General features: G+C 39.6%; 1 protein-coding gene across 1 annotated transcript in view; it reads left to right on the top strand.

Moving 5' to 3' along the window:
- Nucleotides 1-19,303, top strand: part of ABCA13 (ATP binding cassette subfamily A member 13) — a 594,731-nt gene that overhangs the window by 259,047 nt on the left and 316,381 nt on the right. Inside the window, 3 exon segments of the mRNA XM_007524553.2 lie at nucleotides 16,026-16,160; nucleotides 17,937-18,114; nucleotides 19,072-19,290. Of these exon segments, the coding sequence (XP_007524615.1) occupies nucleotides 16,026-16,160; nucleotides 17,937-18,114; nucleotides 19,072-19,290 (532 nt within the window).

Here is a 19,303-nt window from a genome sequence, read left to right as displayed (position 1 = left end):
CAGCAGCAGCTGTGTTTCTCTCCTCTCCTCTTCTGGGTCAACTAGGAATACCAAAGGAGACCACCTGGGACCCCAACAAGACAGGACTAGAACGACTTCAGTAACCCACCATATCACTGGTGAGTGCAAACACGTGTGGCTCATGGACAGAGAGGAGCTTAGGAAGAGATTAAGTGGCTGGTAAAAGTCCAGCAGTTTACCAATTGAGACACCACCTCCAGTCTGTTTTACCAACAAAGGGACGGCTGAAGGGAGGAGAGGAGTCTGCTGAGACTCACCAAATGCAACTGTGAGTCTCCATTGATACTGCCCTCAGAATCTGGAGCAGCAGCAAGGAGGCTCTGTGCTGACAACAGGGGACAGAGAACTAAGGAGGATTCTCAGGAGAAGATGTATACCTTGGTGGCCTAGCAATGGGGCTGTGAAAGTCTCTTTGCATAAACAATGGATTATCTCTGCTCCACCCTGCTTTATCTCTTGGTCCAGAGTCAGTGATTAAGCTAAGAAGCCTACTTATAGTTTAAAAGTCCTCAGGCTCCTATAGCCTACAGGGAAGAAAAAGAACAAAAGAGGCTCTAAAGCCACAAAGCTCCAATTTAGGGATTAAAATACTATTGAAACAACTGTCAACTTCCACAACTGTGAACCCTTTAATTACCTTACTTATACACAAGTCAATCCAGGCAATAGTAATCAGTAATTTGAAAAGTACTGAGACAGGGACCTCATAACATAATAGATAAAATGATTAATCCAACAAGAAGAAATGTTGGAGAAATGAGCCAAGACAAGAGTCCAGCTAAAAGACCCCCAAAAGGTGAAGCACAAAATAATGAGGTCAACATCCAAACACTAGTTAAGGAAATAATCACAGGAGTGAGTAAAGAATTTGAAAGAATTGTCATTAGAAATGCAGAAACAACAAATGAGACCCTGGAAGAAAACACTAATTATTTCAAGTTTATTAGGGAGCAGAAAGCTGAAATAGCTGAGCTAAGAACACAACTAGCTGAACAAGCTAAAATAGTATCAGAATAGGGTAACAAAACAGATGAACTCCAGAAAACAGTAGAGAGGAGAGAGAATAGAATAAATGAGGCAGAATTAGCAAGATCAAGGATGAATTAGAGACAACTAAAAAAGAAGTAAGAGATCTCAAAAAGAGATTAAGAGATGCTGAAAACAACAACAGAGACCTATGTGTTGACTTCAAAAGAAATAATATTTTCATTATTGGCTTACCAGAGGAAGAAAGAAAGGGAGGGGAAGAAAGCATTCATCAGGACATAATAGCTGAGAACTTCTCTAGTTTAGACAACATAAAAAACATAAAGGTTCAAGAAGCCCAGAGGATCACAAAGAGAATTAATCCAACTTAAAGACGCCAATGCACATCATGTTTAGAATGGAAAGGAATAAGGATAAAGAAAGGATCCTGAAGGCTGCAAGAGAAAAACAGAGTCACCTACAGAGGAAAACCCATAAGATTAGCAGCAGACTTCTCCAAACAAACTAGAAAGGCCAGAAGAGAATGGCAAGATATCTATCAAGTGCTCAATGAGAAAGGTTTTCAACCAAGACTACTGTATCCTGCTAGACTGTCATTCAGACTAGATGGAGGCATAAAAACCTTCTCACACAAGCAACAGTTGAAAGAATCAACTATCACCAAGCCTGCCCTAAAAGAAGTTCTGAAAGGTCTCCTAAAAGCAGTCAGACCACCATAAATAGGCCATCTATCAGAACACTCTAAAAATCTATAAGAATGGTGTTAAAATATCTTCAATCATTGATATCAATAAATGTCAATGGCCTGAATTCACCTATTAAAGGCACAAAGTAGGAAGATGGATCAGAAAACACAACCCAGCAATATGCTGTCTACAGGAAACCCACCCAACTCAACAAGACAAAAACAGACTCAAAGTGAAAGGATGGAAAACTAGCATATCAAGCCAATGGCCCACAACAAAGGGCAGGAACAGCTATTTTCATATCTGACATGATAAACTTTAAAATAAATAAAATTATAAAAGGTAGGTATGGACATTACTTAATACTCAGTGGATCAGTCAATCAAGATGACTTAACAATTATTAACATCTATGCATACAATGAGAAGCCACCTAAATACATCAAACATCTACTGAAAGAGCTACAGCAATATATTAACAGCAATTCAGGGGATAGTAGACTTCAACACCCCACTTTCTCAGCTAGACAGATCATCCAGGCAGAAAATCAATAAAGACATGAGGGAGCTAAATAAGGAGATAGATAAACTAGAACTATTGGACATTTTCAGAGTCATTCATCCCAAAAAACTGGAATACACATTTTACTCAAATCCACATGGGTCATTCTCAAGGATAGACCATATGTTAGTTCACAAAGACAGCATCAGCAAATTCAGGAGCATTGAAATCATCCCAAGCATCTTCTCAGACCACAGTAGAATTAAATTAATACTTCACAATCAACAAAAAATTAGTAGTAGTCTGAAAATATGGAAGCTCAACAGTACACCCCTTAACAACTACCGGGTCAAAGAGGAAATCAAGGAAGAAATCAAAATGTTTCGAGACTTCAATGAAAATGAAGACACAGGCTATTAAAATATTTGGGACACAGCTAAGGCAGTACTGAGAGGGGAGTTCATCGCCATACAAGCACACATTAGGAAACAAGAAAAAGCACAAATAAACAGCCTGATTGCACATCTTAAAGACCTAGAAGAAGAAGAACAAAGGAACCCTAAAGCAACCTGAAGGACAGAAATCACTAAAGTTATGGCAGAAATAAATAACATTGAAAATAAGAAAACCATACAAAAGGTGGACGAAAGTCAATGTTGGTTCTTCAAAAGAGTGAACAAAATAGACCAACCTTTAGCCAGACTCACAAAACAAAAAAGGGTGAAGACCCAAATACATCAGATCATAAATGAAAGAGGAGATATCACAACAGACACTGCAAAGATTCAACATATCTTGTGAGGCTTCTATGAACAACTATATGCCACCATGCTAAAGAACATGGAAGAAATGGACAATTTCCTAAATACTTATGAACTTGCAAAATTAAGTAAAGAGGAACTACGTAACATGAACAGGCCCAACACAGCTAATCAAATTGAAACAGTTATCAAAAATCTTCCCAGAAATAAAAGTTTTGGAGCAGATGGTTTTACAAATAAATTCTAAAAAACCTTCAAAGAAGATCTAATACCTCTACTTTTAAAAGTCTGCCAGAAGATTGAAGACACTATAATACTCCCTTCCAGCTTCTATGAAGCCAACATCACTTTGATACCAAAAGCAGACAGGGACACAACCAAAAAAGAAAACTACAGACCAATATTTCTGATGAACATAGATGCTAAAATACTGAACAAAATTCTAGCCCACTGGATACAGAAGTATATTAAAAAGATTTTTTCATCATGACCAAGTGTGTTTTACTCCAGGCATGCAATGTTGGTTTAATATACATAAATCAATCAACGTGATCCACCACATGAACAAAATCAAGACCAAAAACCACATGGTTATCATCAAAACTACTTGGTACTAGAACATGAATAGACACACTGACCAGTGGAATAGAATTGAGAGCCCAGAAGTAAGCACCCACACCTATGGACATCTAATCTTTGACAAAGGTGCCCAGACTATTATATGGGGAAAACAGAGTCACTTCAACAAATGGTGTTGGAAAAAAATGGGTTGAAACATGCAGAAGACTGAAACTGAACCACTATATTTCATCAAATACAAAAGTAAATTCCACGTGGATCAAGGACTCGGATGCTAGACCAGAAACTATCAGATACTTAGAGGAAAATATTGGCAGAACTCTTTTCTGCATAAATTTTAAAGACATCTTCAATGAAATGAATCCAATTATTAAGAAGACTAAGGAAAGCATAAACCTATGGGCATACATCAAGTTAAAAACTTCTGCACAGCAAAATAAACCACTACCCAAACCAAGAGACCACTCACAGAATGGGGGAAGATCTTTACATGCCATACATCAGACAAAAGTTTAATAACTAGAATATACAAAGAGCTTGCCAAACTCAATCACAAGAAAACAAATAACCCCATCCAAAATTGAGGGGAGGACATTGACAGAATATTCACCACAGAAAAGATACAAAAGGCCAAGAAACACATGAAAAAAATGCTTCAAGTCTTTGATTGTCAGAGAAATGCAAATAAAGAGAACAATGAGATACCACTTCACTCCTGTAAGAATGTCATACATCAGAAATGATAACAGCAGCAAATGCTGGAGAGGTTGTTCGGTCAAAGGAACCCTCTTTCACTGCTGGAGGGGACGTCAATTGGTCCAGCCTCTGTGGAGAACAGTCTGGAGAACTCTCAGAAGGCTAGAAATAGACCTATCCTATGATCCTGCAATTCCTCTCCTGGGGATATATCCTAAGGAACCCAACACAGCTATCCAAAAAGATTTGTGTACACCTATGTTCTTAGCAGCACAATTTGTAATAGCCAAAACCTGGAAGCAACCCAGGAGTCCAACAACAGATGAGTGTCTGAGCAAGTTGTGGTATATATACACAATGGAATACTGCTTAGCTATAAAAAACGGTGACTTCACCATTTTCAGCCAATCTTGTATGGACCTTGAAAAATTCATGTTAAGTGAAATAAGTCAGAAACAGAAGGATGAATATGGGATGATCTCACTCTCAGGCTGAAGTTGAAAAACAAGATCAGAAGAGAAAACACAAGTAGAACCTGAACTGGAATTGGCATATTGCACCAAAGTAAAAGACTCTGGGTTGGGTGGGGCAGGGGTAGAATACAGGTCCAAGAAGGATAACAGAGGACTTAGTGGGGGCTGTATTGTTATATGGAAAACTAAGAAATGTTATGCATTTAAAGAATATTGTACTTACTGTTGAATGTAAAACATTAATTTCCCAATAAAGAAATTAAAAAGAATATATATATGGTAGTTGCACTAGCTAGGTAGCTAGGTGAGCCTGTCACTTTTTTTTTTATTAAACAGACCACTGATCAGCTTTCTGGTGGTGTGGAGAATTGAACCTGGGACTTTTGAGCCTCAAGCATGCGAGCCTCTTTGTATAACCATTATGCTATCTACTCCCTCCCTCCCTCCTTTTTTTTTCTTATTGCCACCAGGATTATCACTACAACTCCATCACTCCCAGCAGTTATTTTGACTGATGCTATTGAGTTTAGTAGTTCTTTCCTTATAATATGTTTACATTTTTGTTGTCTTTACTGGATAGAGAGAGAAGGATGACAGGGAAAAGTGACATCTGCAGCACTGCTTCACTGCTTATGAAGCTTGCCCCTTCAGGTGGAGATGGAGGCTTGAATCTGTGTACTTGCACATAGTAACATGTGCGCTCAACTGGGTGCACCATTGCCTGACCCTGGTAATTCTTTTTATTACACTTCCCACTCTTTCTTAAGAGAAGTGGCAGCCTTGAATTCTTTTCTTCTATAAAGGGGTTAAATAAACAGCATTCTGAGTAAACTATGGAGGTGTTATGAGTAGGCAAGAGTGTCTCTTTTTCTCTTTTTTTTGTTTGATTTTTATTAGCAATTTAATATTGATTTATAAAATTATAAGATAATAGGGGTATAATTCCACACCATTCCCACCACCAGAGTTCTGTGTCCCCACTCCCTTCATGGAAACTGCAGCAGTTCTCCCAAGGTTACAAGTATGGGTTGACTTTATAACTATCTATATCTTTTTTTTTGGGGGGGGGCTATGTTTTCTATGGTTCTGCCTTCTTTTTTTTTTTTTTTTTTTTTTTTTTACAGATATGTATTTTTTATTTAAGAAAGGAGACATTAACAAAACCATAGAATAAGAGGGGTACATAACCTGATCTCCATATCCCATCCCCTCCCCTGATAGCCTTCCCATTCTCTATCTCTCTGGGAGTATGGATCCAGGGTTGTTGTGGATTGCAGAGGGTGGAAGGTCTGGCTTCTGTAATTGCTTCCCTGCTCAACATGGGCATTGACTGGTCTATCCATACTCCCAGTCTGCCTCTCTCTTTCCCTAGTAGGGTGGGGCTCTGAGGAAGTGGAGCTCCAGGGCACATTGATGGGGTTGTCTGTCCAGGGAAGTCTGGTCAGCATCTTGCCGGCATCCGGAACCTGGTGGCAGAAAAGAGAGTTAACATACAAAGCCAAACAAATTGTTGAACAATCATGGACCTAAAGACTGGAATAGTGCAGATGAAGTGTTAGGGGGTATTCCCTGCATGGTCTTGTGTACTTCTGCTTTCAGGTATATATTTTTCCCCTAGTTTATGGGCACGGGTCGACCTATGCTCTATCTCAGGGGACCTGGACTATATCTAGGTTTGGGGACTTTATTGGGGAGTGGTCCACCTGGAATGGAATTAGAGAATACTATGAAAGGAAAGGTCTCACCTGAGTGATGAAGCTGAAAGGTTGTAATTCCACACCTGAAGTCTCTGGTCACAGTCTGAAGTGAAGCATGCTGGGGTGGCACTCGTTGCGTTGATTAGGCTGCGATCCGCGGATGCAATATTATTTGATTTGGATTGAGAGAAGCGTGCAGGAAAATGGGCCCCACCCTAAGGTTCCAGGACTGGGGGAAATATAGGCTCTATAGTGGAAATGTGAAGTTCCTGCTGTCTTAGGGTTCAAGAAGACAATGGATAGTTATTTATTATTATCGTCACATTATTCGGTGACAGGGTTAACTTTGGAAAGTCCCTTTGATAGGGTTTGGGGTATAATGATACCCAGCATCTTGTATACAGCTGTGCTACTGGTTGCTTCTGTTCCCCCTGGTCTAGGCTTTTGGGAGAGACAACATATCAAAGACAGCCTATGTATTAAAAAGACTCAGTCTGTGTTTTAAGAAGTTCTAGACATATCATCAGTTTTTCGCCTCTCATATTAATTAAATAGTGGTTTATATGTTTACACTTTAATAGGACTGTACATAAACACGACTCCCACCACCAAAAGACTGTGTCCCATCCCCACCACCCACCCCCGCCCCCCCACTGCCATGCTGGGAAGCCCAATGGCCACCCTCCCCTTCACCACAGGGTTTTTACATTGGTGCCCTGCTCTCGATTTAATCAGATCCTGCTTTTAGTTTCCCTTTCTGTTCTTCTTTCTCAACTTCTGTTGATGAGTGGGATCATCCCATACTCATCTTTATCTTTCTGAATTAGCTGACTTAACATAATTCATTCTAGCTCTGTCCAAGATGGGTCAGATAAGGTAGGCTCATTGTTCATAATAGCTGCATAGTATTCCATTGTGTTATGTACCACAGCTTTCTCAGCCACTCATCTGATGTTGGGCACCTGGGTTCCTTCCAGGTTTCAGCTATTATGAATTGTGCTGCTATGAACATAGATGTACACACATCTTTTTGGCTGGGCATTATGGAATCCTTGGGGTATATCCCCAGGAGAGGAATTACCGGGTCATATGGAAGGTCTATGTCTAGCCTTGTGAGAGTTCTCTAGACTGCTCTCCAGAGAGGCTGGACCGGTTTACATTCCCAGCAGCAGTGTAGAAGGGTTCCTCTGTCCCCACAGCCTCTCCAACATTTGTTGCTGCTGTCCTTTTTGATGTATGCCATTCTCACAATAATGAGATGGTATCTCAATGTTGTCTTTATTTGCATCTCTCTTGACAATCAGCGACCTGGAACAGTTTTTCATATGTTTGTTAGTCTTTTGGATCTCCTCTGAAGTGAATGTCTTGTTCATTTCCTCTGCCCATTTTTGGATGGAGTCAGTTGCTTTTTTGGTGCTAAGTTTGCTGAGTTCTCTGTATATTTAGGTGTTTAGTCTCTTGTCTAATATTTGGCATGTGACGATCTTCTCCCATTCTGTGAGAGGTCTCTTTGTTTGTGTGATAGTTTCTTTGGCTGTACAGAAGCTTTTCAATTTGATGTAGTCCCATTGGTTTGTTTCTGCTTTAGTCTTCCTTGAAATTGGGTTTGTTTCATCAAAGATGTCCTTGAGGTGTAGGTGGGAAAGTGTTTTACCAATGTTTTCATCTAAGTATTTGATAGTTTCCTGTCTGACATCCAGGTCTTTGATCCATTTGGAGTTGATTTTTGTTTCTGGTGAGATAAGGTGGTTCAATTTCATTCTTCTGCATGTTTTAACCCAGTTTTCCCAGCACCATTTGTTGAAGAGAGCCTCCTTCTTCCATTTAATACTTTGGGCCCCCTTATCAAAGATTAGATGCCTGTAGGTGTGGGGGTTTATATCTGGGCTTTCAATTCTGTTATAATATAGTTTGAGATCTGGGAGTGTCAAGCCTCCATTTCTGTTTCTTTTCCTCAAGATGGTTTTGGCAATTCTAGGTTGTTTTCTGGTTCCAGATAAATGAATGTAGTTTTTGTTCTATTTTCTTAAAGAGCTTGGTGGAACTTTGATGGCTATCGCATTAAATTTGTATATGGCTCTGGGGAGAATATTCATTTTGATGATATTTATTCTTCCAATCCATGAGCATGGGATGTCTTTCCATTTCTTGGTATCAGTTTCTATTTCCTTGAATAGTGACTCATAGTTTTCAGTATACAAGTCTTTCACTTCTTTGGTCAGCTTTACTCCTAGGTATTTTATTGATTTTGCCGCAACAGTGAATGGGAGTGATTTCTGGATGTCTTCTTCTTCAGTTTTAGTGTTTGCATAGAGAAATGCCACTGATTTTTGTATACTGATTTTGTAGCCTGACACCTTGCTATATTGCCTAATAACTTCCAGTAGTTTTCTACTGGATTCTTTAGGTTTTTCTATGTATACTATCATGTCATCTGCAAATAATGAGAGTTTGACTTCTTCCCTTCCAATCTGTATTCCTTTGATTTCTTTCTCTTGCCTGATTGCTATGGCAAGAACTTCCAACACTGTGTTGAAGGGTAATGGTGATAGTAAGCAGCCCTGTCTAGTCCCTGATCTGAGGGGAAATGCTTTCAGCTTCTGTCCACTGAATATGATGTTGGCTGTAGGTTTGCTATATAATGGGTTTTGGATTTTGTCAAAGGCTTTCTCTGCATCTATTGAGATAATCATGTGGTTTTTGGCTTTGCTTTTATTGATGTGGTGAATGACATTGATAGACTTACATATGTTGAACCAGCCTTGCATTCCTGGGATGAATCCCACTTGTCGTGATGAACAATCTTTTTGATATGCTTTTGTATCCGGTCGGCCAAGATCTTGTTTAATATTTTGGCATCTATGTTCATCAGAGATATAGGTCTGCAGTTTTCCTTTTTTGTTGTTTCTCTATCTGCTTTTGGTATCAGAGTGATGTTGGCTTCTTAGAAGGTGGAAGGGAGTGTCCTTGTTTCTTTGATCTTATGGAAAAGCTTTAGGAGTATGGGTATTAACTGTTTCCTGAAGATTTTGTAGAATTCGTTTGTAAAGCCATCTTGTCCAGGACTTTTGTTGTTGGGGAGATTCTTAATAACAGTTTTGATTTCTTTGTCTGTGATTGGTGCATTTAGTTTTTGTATTTCTTCTTGGTTCAGTTGTGGAAGGGCATATGCTTCTAGGAATTCTTCCATTTCTTCCAGATTCTCTAGCTTGGTGGTGTATAGTTCTTCATAGAAGTCTTGCATGTTTTTCTGGATTTCTATGGTGTCAGTTGTGATATCTCCTCTATTGTTTACAATTTTATGAATTTGAGTCTTCTCCCTTTTTTGTTTAGTGAGTCTGGCTAGGGTTTGTGAATCTTGTTTAATTTTTCAAAGAACCAACATTTGGCTTCATTGATCTTCTGTCTGGTTCTCTTATTTTCGATGTTGTTTATTTCTGCTCTAATTTTAGTGATTTCTGTCCTTCTGGTTGCTTTAGGATTCCTTTGTTCCTCTTCCTCTAAGTCCTAAGGTGTGCAGTAAGGTTGTTTATTGGGGTTTTTTCTTGTTGTTTAATATGTGATTGTGTGGCTATGAGTTTCCCTCTCAGTACTGCTTTAGCTGTGTCCCAAATATTTTGATAGCTTGTGTTTTCATTTTAATTTGTTTCCAGGAACATTTGTATTTCCTGATTGAGTGTCTCTCAGACCCAGTGGTTATTAAGCAGTATGTTCTTTAGTTTCCAAATTCTGTGACTTTTAGTGTTGGTATGCATGAGACCCCTTCTGTTTCACTTGGTCTAAATGCCCCCTGCTTAACACTATTCTATTTACATAACCACTTCATTCTATTTACATAACCACTGTTAACAAGTTCCACCCTCCCTCCAGGGCATTTGTGGTTCAGTGATAGGATTCTCGCCTAATCTGCCCCCTCTTTGTCACACTCTGATTTTCACCAGTCACTTTTCTCTCCACCCTCTCTATGTCACATCCTGTTTCCACCTTACTTGGCAAGTATATATAAAGACAACATTGTGAGTTTTACAGTACTGTACTTTGAGTTTAACTTAGCTCATCTTAGATTGTGCTGCATCCTGCATGAATAAAGAGATACTGCCTACAGCTCAACCATGAGTCCCTGGTCGTCTGTTACCCGCCTGTGAAGCCATCCCAGTGAAAACAACATAACCCATCGAAAACAACATTTTAGTAATTTTCTGTTTGTTGTTAAATGTTAGTTTTACTCCATTGTGGTCTGAGAAGATACTTAGGATGATTTCAATGATCTTGAATTTATTGATGCTGTCTTTGTGGCCTAACATGTGGTCTATCCTTGAGTATGTGCTATGTGGATTTGAAAACAATGTGTATTCTAATTTTTTGGGATGAAGAACTGTGAAAATGTCCAAGAGGTCTAGTCTGTCCATCTCTTCATTTAATTCTCTTGTTTCTTTGTTGACTCTGTTTTTGTTGATCTGTCTAAGTGTGAGAGTGGGGTGTTAAAGTCTCCCACTATTATTGTATTACTACTGATGTATTTTTAAAGTTCTTTGAGAAGGTGTTTGATGTATTTAGACGGTCCCTCCTTGGGTGCATAGATGTTAATAATTGTTAAGTCTTCTTAGCTGATTGATACTTTAATCATTATGTAATGACCTTGACTATCTTTTATTACTTTATTTAATTTTAAATCTATTGTGTCAGTGATGAGAATGGCTGTTCCTGCCTTTTTTTGTGGTCCATTAGCCTGCAGGATAGTTTTCCATCCTTTCACTTTAAGTCTGTGTTTATCTTGTTGGGTCAGGTGGGATTCTTGTAAGCAGCATATTGTTGGGTTGTGTTTTCCATCCTCCCACTCTGTGCCTTTTGATGGGTGAGTTTAAGCCATTGACATTTACTGATATTATGGATTTAATGTGTTGTAGTGCCATTGTTCAACAAGTTTTTATTTGATATGTTGCAAGTATTATAGTTATGTTCTTGTTTATAAGAGGTCTTTTAGAACCTCTTTCAGGGCCCATTTGGTGATAGTTGCTTACTTTAACTGTTGTTTGTCTGAGAAGGTTTTGATGACTCCATCTAGTTTGAATGAAAGTCTAGTGGGATATATTATCCTTGGTTGAAACCCTTTTTCATTCAAGGCTTGATAGATATCTTGCCATTCTCTTCTGGCCTTTAGAGTTTGGGTAGAGAAGTCTGCTGATAGTCTTATAGGTTTTCCCCTGTATGTGATTTTTTGTTTTTCTCTTGCAGCCTTTAGGATCCTTTCTTTATCCTTACTTCTTTTCATTGTGACTATGATGTATCTTGGTGTCTTCAGGTCTGGGTTGATTCTGTTTGGAACTCTCTGAGCCTCTTGGATCTTAATGTCCTTTCTGTTGTTCAGGTCTGGGATGTTTTCTTCTATAATTTCCTCTAGAATGCTTGCTTCCCCTTCCTCTCTTTCTTCCTCTGGCAGGCCAATTATGTGAATGTTACTTCTTTTGAGATCATCCCATATGTCTCTGCTGTTGTTTTCAGTGTCTCTAAATCTCTTTTTGAGCTCTTTTACCTCTTTCTTAGTTTTCTCTAGCTCATCCTCTGTCTGGCTTATTCTGTTTTCTGCTTCTGCTAGTCTGCTTTCCCTTCCCCCAGCTGCCTTCTACATTACAGCTATTTCAGCTTTCAGTTCTCTAATTGCCTCAAGGTAGTTAGTATTTTCCTTGAGGGTCTCATCTGTTGTTTCCCTAATACTGCTATTCCTTTCCTCCAAAGTTGTTTTCTCTTCTGTGATTAATAAATTTATTATTGTTTGCATGCTTTTCTTATCTATGGTTACATCTGGCTGATTTGTAGTTTCTTCCAGGCTCTTATCTTCATTCATTGTCTTAGCAGTTTTATTTGCTCTTGATCTACCTATTTTTAATGTGTTTTTTATTTTTATGTTCTGTTGTTCCTCAGTTGCTTTGTTTTATGTACAAGCCACACTATACTAAATACCTTTATGACAAATGCAATCACCACCCTCAGAAATTACAATAGTAACCAAAGCAATGAATGAAGCAGTTTAACCAATACCAGTTAGTCCTACAATGTCTCCAGTTCAAGAAAAAATAGCAAGCAAATCTAAATGAAAAGGAAAGAGAAAGGAAAAAAGGGATAGCAGCAATAGATAATTATGCAAATCTACTATCCACTGTAGAATCTAGGAGTAGCAAGAGGGGAAGGGGAAGTAGAGCAGAGACACACACAAAGAGAGTCCACTCTGAGTCAGACTTCTTCCCTAAAATAGTTCACAAATAAGTATCAGTGAATTCAGAAGGCAGAGGGAGGAGGACAGGAGAAAGGAAGACGGGGAAAAAAGAGAGAAAAGGAAAAAGAAAAGAAGGAAACAGAAAAAAAGCAGTGAAAAGATAGTTATATATATATATATATTTTTTTTTAATTGGCTTGGAGGTGGGAGAAGGGAGATAGTGTATAGATAGAGGAGGTATGAAAAGTGAGATAAGTTTCTCCCACAGTGGGTGATAATTCTTGTTGTCTAGCTATGGAAAGTATACTAAGAGTTAATTTTGGTCACCTGAGGGGGGGGACGGGTATGTGTGTATATATAATAGTATTTGTAAAATAGAACAGAGTAAAAAGCCCAAGCAATGGGTCTATAGCTTGGACAGCTCCCTGTTAGCCTATGTACATTGAGTCTAGAAAACTGATTGAGAAAGAAAACACAATACAAAAGAAAACACAATACAAAAGTGCTTGATCTACTTGATTTCACTGTCAGTTCAGGGGTGTGTGTGGGGGGAAGAAGGTCCATGCCATTTAGCTTCCTGGCCTGTGTATACCAGCAGCCATTCCCCATGAGGAGAAAACTCTCTGTCTACACTGAGGGTCTCTGCACATATTAATGGGCCCCACGACTCCTGGTAATGTGTGCGGGATGCATTTGTGACTGGGGTGCAAACTTCAAATGAGTGGATTTGTAAGTAGAAGTTCATTGCTGAGGAGGGCGGGGAGCTGAGTGGCCTCCATGCTAGGTTGGAATTGGCAGCTCCCTATTCATTTGGATTAATAGATTCAAATAGGAGGATTTTAAGAGTCCTGCCAGCTTTGAGCCAGGATGGTTTAATTATCAAACCAACCATCAGTTTTCAATTTGTCTCTAATTTTTTCTTTCTAGAAGGCCTCTCTCTCTTCTTTCCCATCTCTAAAGCCTCACCACATCTTGGTTCAAGCCTCAGTAAAACTCATCTGGAACATTCTCAGTGTTCTGGTAACCTCAAAAAGTGTCTTCAGATGTCCCTTTGGCTCATTCAAATCCCATAACATCCTGTAGGATTTGGGTACCACTGCCCAGGTGTTCTCCTAACAGGAGGATCTGGTCCTTGATATGGTCACTTGAGTAGAAATCTGCTGCTTGCTAAACTATACTGAGGGCAAGCACCTACCATTATCTGCAGAATAGTTTCCCTGATGTTTTTGTCTGCTTACTATTTCCTTTCTCTTCCCATGAGCTCGCATATGTGCCTGAGAGATTGTGCTATGACTTCTATTAGTTTAGAAACCTCTGGTGCAGGAGATGAGATGAGACTCTTTGCTTCTCTGAAGAAAAAGTAGCTTGCTGGGTAGGGCAGCTGGAAGTGGTCTTGTTGTTGCATACCAATGTTCAGAAAAGATGGGCCCTGTGGGAGGCCAGTCTCCTGTGTTCATTGTGTGACTTCTGTAGCTCACCTGCCTTGAACCAGCCTTAATCAACTTCTCTTTCTCATTGGAAAAAGAGGTAGCAATGGCATTCCAAGTGAGGTATTCATAGCACAAGTGAGATGGCACATGGCTGCACAGAGTATGCTAAATGCTGGCAGTGATTCCAGGCATAAACTATACATATGCTACTTAACTCCTCACTGTGGGGTACTGATGACTTTGCTAGCATATCAGAGGATACCTACCCACGTTAGCTTTATAGGGCTACAAAGAACACAGGATGGATGATACAAATAACAGAGATTTATTTTCTCCCAGTCCTTGAGACCAGAAGTCCAAGACAAAAATGTTGGCAGAGTAGATTTCTCCCAAGGTCTCTTTCCTCAGCTTGTGTCCTTACTTGGTGTTTCCCTATTTAAGTTTTTGGGTTCAAACTTATTTCCCAAGGAAGTGAGTCATGTTATAGCATCTCTTCCCCCCTCTAATGTTTTATTTACTTACTTGGGTAGAAACAGAGAGAAATCAAGAAGGGACTGGGGAGACAGAGAGGGAGAGACAGAGAGACACCTACAGCCCTTCTTCATCACTTGTGATGCTTTCTTCCTGCAGGTGGAGATAGGGGCTTGAACCCAGGTCCTTGTGCTTTGTAGCCAGTGCACTCAACCAGGTGGGCCACCACTTGGCTCCTTATATATATCTCTATGGTGTTATTTAACTTCAATTGGTTCTATAGAGTCTCTTACCCCAAATAGTGTCCTGGTGTCCTAGCAGTTAAAACTTCTTCAACATTTGAATTTGGGGGTGAGACTTAGACTATAACATATAGTAATATTAGGCCAGATCAGAAGATGAGAGTGGCCACAGTTTCACCCTGTAATTTCATCTTAAGGACTTTTAATTAATGCCACTTTGCCTTTTGACTAAGATCAAGTGGATCTTTTGATGATAAAGTATGAAGGATTGTGTATCTTTCTGTAGCTTGATGACTCAAGTAGTATTTGTGAAGGCCTTTACCTCTTCAGTCACTGGTGGAATATAGATTGTTCCTTAAACTTGAGCTAGGATAAACATTTCAAAGAAAACTGAACAGTACTAATAATTAAAACCCACTTTTATTTCAATTTACCATGAGACACAGTTAATTTTGAGTGGACTGAAATTAATTTGGTGAGTCAAGAATGCCAATAGGTTTTATATGGAAATGTTAGCACTAGGAATTCTTCTTTGGAAAGTTTTGTGTTTTTTTTTTTTTTTTTGGTAGATGTTTTCATTGATTAACCCCTTTATGCATTTGCTCCTCCTGAGTTTCCTCTTGCTGGTAATTCATACAAACATAAAAATAAATGATAGACAAGAAGAGAAGCACCAAAGTAAAACAGTGGCAGGTATGAGATTTACTGTGGAAGATACTCATCAATTATGTAAACACCTCCTTTTATTATTATTATTATTTTTGTCTACTCATCAAACTCTTGTTCACATGTTGAGCATGTGTAGGTGAGAGGGTCCTAGGACTCTGGGTTAGAAAAAGGAGAAAGAGTCAGGGGGACCTTGGGCTCTAGAGTGTCACTGTTATGTAGATATATAATGTTTATTGATGATGTTATTATGAAATAACAATTTATATTAGTTAAGATAGCCCACCACAGATTATCCTTCTAAATAGAAAAGAAAATATTTAACCTGATTTTATTTATTTTTATGTTTTAAGAACTCTCTTTTTACTTATTTTTATTATTATTGTATTTACTTATTTACTGAATAGAGACAGCCAGAAGGTAGGGGGTGATAGAGAGGAAGAGAGACAGAGAGACACCTGCAACACTGAAACGCTTTCCCCCTGCAGGTGGGAATCAGGGGCTTGAACCCAGGTCCTTGTGCACTGTAACATGGGCTTAATCAGGTGTGCCACCACTTGGCCCCAATTTAACCTGATTTTAATTGCATTTTATTGCATAGGAACATTTGGGTTAAGGAAACCATGGTATTTCCCCTTCACTATGTCCTATTGGAGGAGTGTATGCGGTTTGATGGAGAAAAGGCCACGCGCTCTAAGCTCCGATCTGTTCTTCAATGAGAAAGTTGGCAACAAAGGTTTGTAAAGAGTCACTCTAGTGAAGAAGTGCTTTTCCTTTTGGTTATGTTTTCATTTTTCTTTTCTAGTCCAGCATTTGTAACTCTATGCACCTTCCCTTGAAGCCCACTCGCAGACCATCTTGGCCTTGGGAACATGGTGATGACCCCAAGCTGCAAGAGAGACTCATCTGATGATATACAGTCTGTGTGGGCCAGGAGTCCCTGAGTGTTAGCCTTCCATACTTTCGGTGCATTCATGTTGAATGGTTATCCAGGAAGCTAAGTCTCCAGTTCAGCCATGGGTATATGTAAAACTAAAAGCAAAGGTGGCCAGCTACCAGGGTAACCAGTGCACCTTGGGATTTTTCAATGTCTTTCTTGCCTGCCTTCCTTTCTTCCTTCCTTGCCCCTTCCTTCCTTCCTTCCTTCCTTCCTTCCTTCCTTCCTTCCTTCCTTCCTTCCTTCCTTTCTTTCTTCTTTTTCTTCTTTTCTTTCTTTCTTTCTGCCTTTACCAGAGTACTGTTCATCTCTGACTTATGGTAGTATGGGGGATTGAACCAGGAAACTCTGGGTCTTCCTCAAAGTGTTTCTGCATGTACTAGAGTAATCAACATCACATCAACAAGATGGCTCATAACCTGGATGGTGCACCTTCTCTAGCATTAGCACTACCAAGGGGCAAGCCTGTCCTCTACTGTACTGGAGGAAGCTCCAGTGCTATGGTATTAATCCCTAGTTCCCTTTATCTCTGTCTCTGCCTCTAGAAAAGTTAGCCTGGAGTGGTTAGTCCTCAGACACAACAACAGCAACAATAAGTATGCAGTGTAAGTGAGACAATCTCACTGCCCTTACATGATGAGTAGAGGATCTCTGAAGAATAGCTGATAAGACCTTCTCTGAACTTTGTGCTCCAGTCAGAGGCCATTCCTGGATTCACCTCCATGACTGGTTCACCTCAGTAGGGACCTGTAGATAAATATACGTCCTCCATAGAGTTTCCACTATAAATCAGTGTTGTCTAGTATTTGTTTCTGATTATACAAGTAAATTCTGAATCGTTTAGAAAATTTAGACCACCACAAGGACCTATAACTTTCATCTCTTTGGGAGACTCTTGAGGACATTTTGATATAATCCAACTGCTTCTTGTGTTCTTCTGCACAAATACAAATAAGTGTTTGGGTTTAGTCTTATTTTCTTACATATGTGGAGATCAGCAGTTTTCCTTTTTTTTTTTTTCCTGATATGTGACTTGCTTCTTCATTCTTTGTCAAAGAATGATTTTTGAAATGCTTCATAAATTCCCTAAGAACTAGAATTCAAATCCATACCAGCCCCCCGAGTAATCATTGAGTGAACATTATTTGGCAAGTGTGTGTGTGTGTGTGTGTGTATGTGTGTGTGTGTGTGAGAGAGAGAGAGAGAGAGAGAGAGACAGAGAGAGAGAGAGAGAGAGAGAGAGAGAGAGAGAAGCTGAGGTCTTGTGCTTGCATGGTTTTACCACTCTGGGTCCCCTTTCCATTCAAAGAGACACCAGACAGGGGAGGGAGACACCAGTGCCATAGTATCTCCCAAATGATGCCAAGGCTCAGACTTGAGCTAGCTCCCCAACCCCTATATTGAAATTTCTGCCTCCCCTCTTTTTTTCAGAGAGAGAGAGAGAGAGAGAGAGAGAGAGAGAGAGAGAGAGAGAGGAGAGAGAGAGAGAAAGAGAGAGACTACACTATTCAAGTTGCATTGAACTATCTGGCGACTTTGAAGTTCTCTCAGGATGAATATGCTTCTTCCTCACAGGCTTATCATTGCAAAACGGAGCAGGAAAACTTGAAGAGGGTCCCTCAGGCGTTGCACTGGTGTCTGTGACCAAGGAGTATAAACATCATACAGCTGTCCAGGACCTCACTGTTACCTTCCACAGAGACCAGATCACTGCTCTGCTGGGCACCAATGGTGCCGGGAAGACCACTGTTATGTACGTCCCATGTCACCTTTGTTTGTAAAACACTGGGCTTTGATTCCTTAAAAAATGTCAGCTAACACAGAAGGAATAGAGAAATATTTCTATTTGAGATTTCAGTCCGGTGTTCAGAGGCCAGAGGGAAGAGGAGCCCTCTTGGTAGAGGCACATTATAGCTTCACCTACAGGAGGACTTGGAGTTGGGGTTAGAGTGAGGTGGATATTATTATTATTATTAATTTTCTTTTACTTATTAGAAATAATTCCTCACATTTTTTAAAATTTCAGTCTTTAGAAGTCTTCTGTCACTTTTTGTTTTATTTTATTTTTTACAGTTTGATTATGCTTGCATATTTATAGGAAGAGGAAATTCAGAATGGCTTTTGCCAAATTTCTGAATAGCTGATTTTTTTTTAATGTTCTGCATTTTGGGGGAAATTAATAATTTTGCCCATCAGGACATCATACTGGTGCAATTCTGCTATCAATGGGATTCTTTTCCCCCCTTTATTTGCATAAAAATACACACACACACACACACACACACACACACACACACACGTACACGAGAGAGAGAGAGAGAGAGAGAGGCTAAGACCTGTATATAGGAAGCTTCATGAGCTATGAGGCAGATCTACAGTTTTATCTCTTTCTCTGTAAATGTCTATCTCCCCCTCCTCTCTCAATTTCCTTCTAATCTATCAAATAAGAAATAATTAATAAAAAAAGAAAGAAAAAATGGCCACCAAGAGCAGTGCATTCATTGTACAAACACCAAACCCCTATGTACTGTACTGATCACAGAGGACCAGAGAGAAGCATAAGCACTATCCCAAGTACCAATTTTGAAGAATGAATAAACCAACATCCTGTTAATAAGTTATTTCTGACCAGAAGAGGTGCTTGCTTTGGGAGGGACACACAGGATGCTAGGAGCTGTCTGTGTCCAGCCTGATTTCTTTTCTCTGGCAGATCCATGTTGACAGGACTCTACCCTCCGACTTCTGGAACCATCATCATTAATGGCAGAAACCTGCAGACAGATTTGTCCACCATCAGAATGGAGCTGGGGGTGTGTCCTCAACGGGATGTCCTGTTTGACAACCTCACTGTCTTGGAACACCTGCTACTCTTTGCTTCCATAAAGGCGCCTCAGTGGACCCTGCAGGAGTTACAGCAGCAAGTCAACAAGTTAGTAATGCCC

This window comes from Erinaceus europaeus, chromosome 14 (genome assembly GCF_950295315.1).
Source record: "Erinaceus europaeus chromosome 14, mEriEur2.1, whole genome shotgun sequence".
Taxonomy (NCBI): Eukaryota; Metazoa; Chordata; class Mammalia; order Eulipotyphla; family Erinaceidae; genus Erinaceus; species Erinaceus europaeus.
The sequence above is the reverse complement of the archived record's forward strand: the minus strand, read 5'-3'. Positions and strand labels throughout refer to the sequence as shown.